The sequence below is a fragment of the Tubulanus polymorphus genome, chromosome 1, assembly GCF_964204645.1.
Source record: "Tubulanus polymorphus chromosome 1, tnTubPoly1.2, whole genome shotgun sequence".
NCBI lineage: Eukaryota > Metazoa > Nemertea > Palaeonemertea > Tubulaniformes > Tubulanidae > Tubulanus > Tubulanus polymorphus.
In genome coordinates, this window is record NC_134025.1 from 30,203,193 (window position 1) to 30,209,192 (window position 6,000).

At 37.0% G+C, this 6,000-nt stretch overlaps 1 protein-coding gene across 1 annotated transcript in view; it reads right to left on the minus strand.

Moving 5' to 3' along the window:
• The window catches only part of LOC141903873 (voltage-gated delayed rectifier potassium channel KCNH8-like), a 64,315-nt gene extending 60,648 nt beyond the window's left edge, over positions 1–3,667 (minus strand). The window contains exons 1-2 of the mRNA XM_074792233.1: positions 3,377–3,667; positions 2,865–3,038 (exon numbers count right to left, since the gene is read on the minus strand). Of these exons, the coding sequence (XP_074648334.1) occupies positions 2,865–2,940 (76 nt within the window). The 5' untranslated portion in view covers positions 2,941–3,038; positions 3,377–3,667. The remainder of the gene's footprint in view (positions 1–2,864; positions 3,039–3,376) is intronic.
• Between the last annotated feature and the right edge of the window lie 2,333 nt (positions 3,668–6,000).

Consider the following 6,000-nt stretch of genomic DNA (forward strand, 5'->3'; position numbering starts at 1 on the left):
ACCACAGGGTCTACCACCTGACTGTACCAATACCACGGGGTCTACCACCTGACTGTACCAATACCACGGGGTCTACCACCTCAATGTATACCAATACCACAGGGTCTACCACCTCAATGAATACCAATACCACAGGGTCTACCACCTGACTGTACCAATACCAATACCAATACCACAGGTTCTACCACCTCAATGAATACCACACCTAGATCTCCAGTTAATATTTTAATTAATGAACAATCTTGATGCATAGTTTACAGTTCAGCACCAGAAGAGTAGATTCGAATATAGGCATCTAGAAAGCGTAGAATTAATTACATTCACAGGAGTAGGAATGAGGGAACTGAGGGAGTAGGAATGAGGGAATGGAGGGAGTAGGAATGAGGGAACTGAGGGAGTAGGAATGAGGGAATGGAGGGAGTAAGGAGGGAATGGAGGGAGTAGGAAGGAGGGAATGGAGGGAGTAGGAAGGAGGGAATGGAGGGAGTAGGAAGGAGGGAATGGAGGGAGTAGGAATGAGGGAACTGAGGGAGTAGGAATGAGGGAATTGAGGGAGTAAGGAGGGAATGGAGGGAGTAGGAAGGAGGGAATGGAGGGAGTAGGAATGAGGGAACTGAGGGAGTAGGAATGAGGGAACTGAGGGAGTAGGAATGAGGGAATGGAGGGAGTAGGAATGAGGGAATGGAGGGAGTAGGAATGAGGGAATGGAGGGAGTAGGAATGAGGGAACTGAGGGAGTAGGAATGAGGGAATGGAGGGAGTAGGAATGAGGGAATGGAGGGAGTAGGAATGAGGGAATGGAGGGAGTAGGAATGAGGGAATGGAGGGAGTAGGAATGAGGGAATGGAGGGAGTAGGAATGAGGGAACTGAGGGAGTAGGAATGAGGGAATGGAGGGAGTAAGGAGGGAATGGAGGGAGTAGGAAGGAGGGAATGGAGGGAGTAGTAATGAGGGAACTGAGGGAGTAGGAATGAGGGAACTGAGGGAGTAGGAAGGAGGGAATGGAGGGAGTAGGAAGGAGGGAATGGAGGGAGTAGGAAGGAGGGAATGGAGGGAGTAGGAAGGAGGAAACTGAGGGAGTAGGAAGGAGGGAATGGAGGGAGTAGGAAGGAGGGAATGGAGGGAGTAGGAAGGAGGGAATGGAGGGAGTAGGAAGAAGGGAACTGAGTTCATTCATTCACTTTATCTCTCAATCAGATAAAAATAGATAATAAGAAAAAAAACCTCATCAGAATGAAACAAGCATCAATGAAGCAAAACAACATCGGATGCAATTAATGATTATCCAGCTCTGCATCCCTCTGTGAAATTATTCATGCATGACTACTAACGATGGACAACTGATGGGGAGGCAATCATCATAACAACCTCTACGTATCAATAATCAATAAATGCTATCTGTATTCTATAAATAGCGATTGATTCTTCTAAAAAAAGACATTTTTCTATGAGGTTCGCGTACGTGTTGGACCGGTATTATTTCGAGACTTTTCCACTATAATTAACGGAACAATCTCGCGCTTACGCCGGTATGAGAGTAGACTAGCGTGAAACGAGTTTTATCCGATGACACCAGTAGCAATTTCGCCCGGCGACGAAAATTACTGGTGTCAAAAAGGTAATTACAGCAGTCGTCATATCCTCGAAACGAATATCGATTTGTTAATCTCAAGTTTCATAGTTATACGCGAAATTGATGGCCATCGAGACAAAAGATGCAGATTTCATCATCATTCACCGAGATGAAATGGCCCATCAGTTGAGAGTTGCTAGTTAAATGTTTATCAAGTGTTCAGTCAACTGTACATCGGCAACTAACGTAGAAAAATACAACATTATCCGAGGATCAGACAATGCCGTTAAAACTCTTCTTATCTGTTATTGTTGTATAAGAGAAAGGCATATTTCAACATCGCTGTAAGTCAGGGTCACGAAGCCTCCCTCGTAATACAATCGCAGTATTCATCATGAACCTCATTCAACGGTATTCAAATATTAACCACGAGTTGAATGCAATATTATCATCGAGTAAATAACATTCATTCTATTAACAATATTAGAACTATTGGCTGATAGAAATACTTTTACAATTTTACATCAGTCAGAAAATACAATTGCTTTAATAATTGACCACTTCTCCATGTTTGCATAATGCAGATGGGAGCTGAAAATAAGCAATATTTTGCGTATATGCTTAATAAACAGACCCCAGAAATAAGCATTATTGACTTAACGTAAAAATGCTCAAGAATATTAACTATTTGATGAATATCACTGGTTCTTAATAAGCATCACTTTTCAATGAAAGATGATTAGATCAGGATGAACTCTGTGTCTAATATTTGACAGAGTTAAGCCACTTATCTTCTTAGCACCGTCCGATAATGAAGAACCAGAAATTAATTTTTTTCTGTTCAGGTCAAATACAGGTGACTGAGACTGAGCAGACAATCCTGTCAATTTCATACATTCATCTCCGATACACTGAATCATGTTAAACTAACTAAACTAATTATTGTCATTTCGTAATAAAATCTAACTATCAATTCTAAAGGTTTCCATTGCAATTTTTAATGTCGATAATTATTCTTACTAAAAAAGTCTTGAAAAAATAATAACAAAACCAATTTATAAATTTTGTCCCGAATCACTTATTGTTGAAATCTAGGAAAAAATTCAAAATATAGAATAATCATATAACTTAAGTTGTCACTGTTTTTTAGTCCCAATTTATATTTTCTAAGTGTAAATCTTGTCAAGTTACGACATTGAGCAAGTTTCACTGTATTCCAACAATACACATTTCTTTAAAAGAAAGTTGAAAATTAACTGAGATGAATTTTAGATAAGTTTTTCAAAACTTACGAGTTCCATCGAAGCGTGTGGCAATCGTGTCCAAAAATGTATTCTGAGGAGCTGTTAATCCTTTTCTGTTCGGCATTGTCACGTTATCGCATCGGCATTTCTAATTACGTATCATAGACTGATTGGAAATAATCCACCATCGCTTCAGCCGCTGCAGAGCACATGTTTCATTTACTGTAAATATAAAACAGAAAACGCACCGATTTCTAACGACTGGCAAACAGTACAACAGAGACATCTGCTGGTAAACGGGAGAACTAAACTCATCGATCATAATCGATCATTCGAAGAAAGAAACTCGGCAACAGATTGAACTTAAACACATCAGAAATAAATCTTCAGTTTGCCTTGGATCGATTTCAACCGAGACATAAATTTTATCAAACTCATCTTAGAAAATCAGAAAAATATCTATCAATAAATAGTGTGTAGACTTCGGTTAATCCGAATCATATTAATCCGGTTTACTAGTAATCCGGATTAACCATTACCTGTATGTTTCAATTACTTACATTTATCTGTCTACTGTATTATTTGAAATTGTTCATACATAGCTTTGAAAAATAATCTGGACCAGGTTCCAATTCATCAGTTCATTTTCAATCAGGGCGACCACTTTTTTCATTGCTGAATTCCCCGAGTTTTCTGCGTTACAGGGCTATATTTCCTGTATCGTTATATGTTGAGGGCATAGCAAATGTTTTCTACAAGAAAAAGGACAGACTAATCAAAATGCCACATACTGCAACTAATCATTTGACATCGTACAAACGTTGATCAAATTTCCAGAGATTTTTCAGGATTTTCCCAATTCCATATTTTTTTCCAGGTTTTCCAGGTCAGTTGTCTCTCAGATGATCCTGCAATTTAAATAATTCCATTATATCTAAACATTAATTTTCACCAACTTTTTATTGCAATTGAAAATATAGAACTCAAAACTGTTAAAAAACCGCAGTAAATTAGAACGGCATTTCGATCGATAAATGTGAAAAATATTCCCAAAGAGCGAATTCATATTTGCAGCAAAGCTTCGGGGCTCGCGAAGAAAGATCTAATTTAGGGATGAAATTTAACAGAGTTTGTGCATGAGATTGAGGAATAAAACGTCTCGCTGTCATTCTGTTAACCTGCTACTAGCACAAAAACAACATAAAACCAGCTGTTGTACGAATATACGGCATTTATTTATCATCGAAGCCTTAAAGGCTGTCTTCGAGAAGATATTTCAAATTCATATCAAACGCAACTTAGACAAGAATATTTGCATAAATGAATAACGAAAAAAAAAATGGTTATTTCTTCTGCAGATGTTGTTGATGCAGTTCATATTGATTCGGCAAATCATTCACATTTTCAGCTGTCACCAAATAATGCTTTCATATTTCCTGACACTTTCGTGAAATAAATCATGTATCACGCAAGGCACAGGAGATTCAACCGAATTTAAAAACTAATCGAAAATAAAAATCACAATTGTGTCAAGGAGTCGGGAGAAAGTGATTAAAAAATAAACCTATTGTGGTCGAGATCGCAGTTGTTTTTTGCGAAATAAATCATACAACAAGCGATTCACAAGATTCGTAATTCAAACAAAAAAAATTCTAAAAAACGAATTTGGTGGCAATTCTTTGATAAGTAGGAATATTCAATCCATGGTTATGAATCCAAAATTCCCAAGTTATCCCAAGTATCTCATGGATAAAATTCCCAAATGGAAGGGGCCGTCATAAAAATGAATAGATACCAACATAATACATGGATGTCTACATTTTGATAAAGATGATTTTTAAAGAAAAATTACGACACAGAAATATCACAGCATCACAAGTTTATCACAGTTTCAGTGGGAACTGTTGAAATCAAGCCTTGTTTGATCAAAGATAAATTGAAAATCATATCAAAAATTTGTTTTTGTTGAATTTGACGATCGATCAATTTTAATTTAATTTCAACGATTTTTTGAGGAATCAGTAATAATTTTCAGCAGATGACAATAAAATAACGTAAAGATAATCTGAAAATGATTTATAGGATTCTAGAACATGAAGAAATCAGTTGATTTTAATGATATTTCGATCGGTGACCCGAGGGAAAGGCGTCTGCAGCCACCATTCGGTTCATATCACGCAATTTTTCCATCATTCTCGTCTCCCGCTAATTTTTTGTGACAATATCAGCGTTTCTTTGCATCGCGCAGCGCAGGAACACTTCTCCGTGAAACTACGACGATGATGACACACGGGCGATGTCTGCAACGCTGCTGCGTACTGGAGACAGTTACCATAGCAACACAACAACCGCGATCAGTGGAAGTACCGTGTGACTGCACGTCCAACAGGTGCTTTAAAACTAAAACCAAAACACTTAAAAATTACTTGTTTTTTTAAGAAAAAAGATTCAAGATTTGAACATACCAGTGGTAGAATCCTGATGCGTTATAACCAGACACATATCGAGGGGGTTTTGTGGGCTGTGTACAAGACCGTCATATGTTTTGATTTGCCCTTGTCTCATTATATGAAATCTTATGATCTTATCTTATTAATTGTAAGGATGAGAACAGGTTTTCCAGTTGGTAACACCATAATGAATGCATCAAATGAATTCTAAAATATGACACCTCAATCTCTAATATACCTCCAAATATGTCTTTTCAATCATCAAAAATGACCTTCAAAAGTAGTCCATAGATCAGTCCCTGGTAACTGCTGTATTTCAGGAAAAATAGTTTTTTCCGCATAATAAATTTTGGTAAAATTCACTAATATGAGCAAGGATTAGTTGATTCTATTTGATGAATCATCCCTAACTTTTTCATTTGTGACAATCAAAAATTGAATTATAATCCATTTAGACATAATTTGTAGATCATGAACATTCTTTCACAGGCCCCAGAAATGTGCACCATATCTTCATTCATAATAATCATTTTTGTAGTTTTTAACGCAAAGAAATGATCTCATTTTATGCCTCTCTCACTTTTCCCATTTATCCTAACATAATTAACCAATATTCAAAATAAAATATTACCCTACATATAAAGCAACTCATTATTCTAATAGTAGGATATAATAGAATGATAACCACACTCAAACGTGGTGAACGGATAATAAGATAAAAACCCACTATCTAC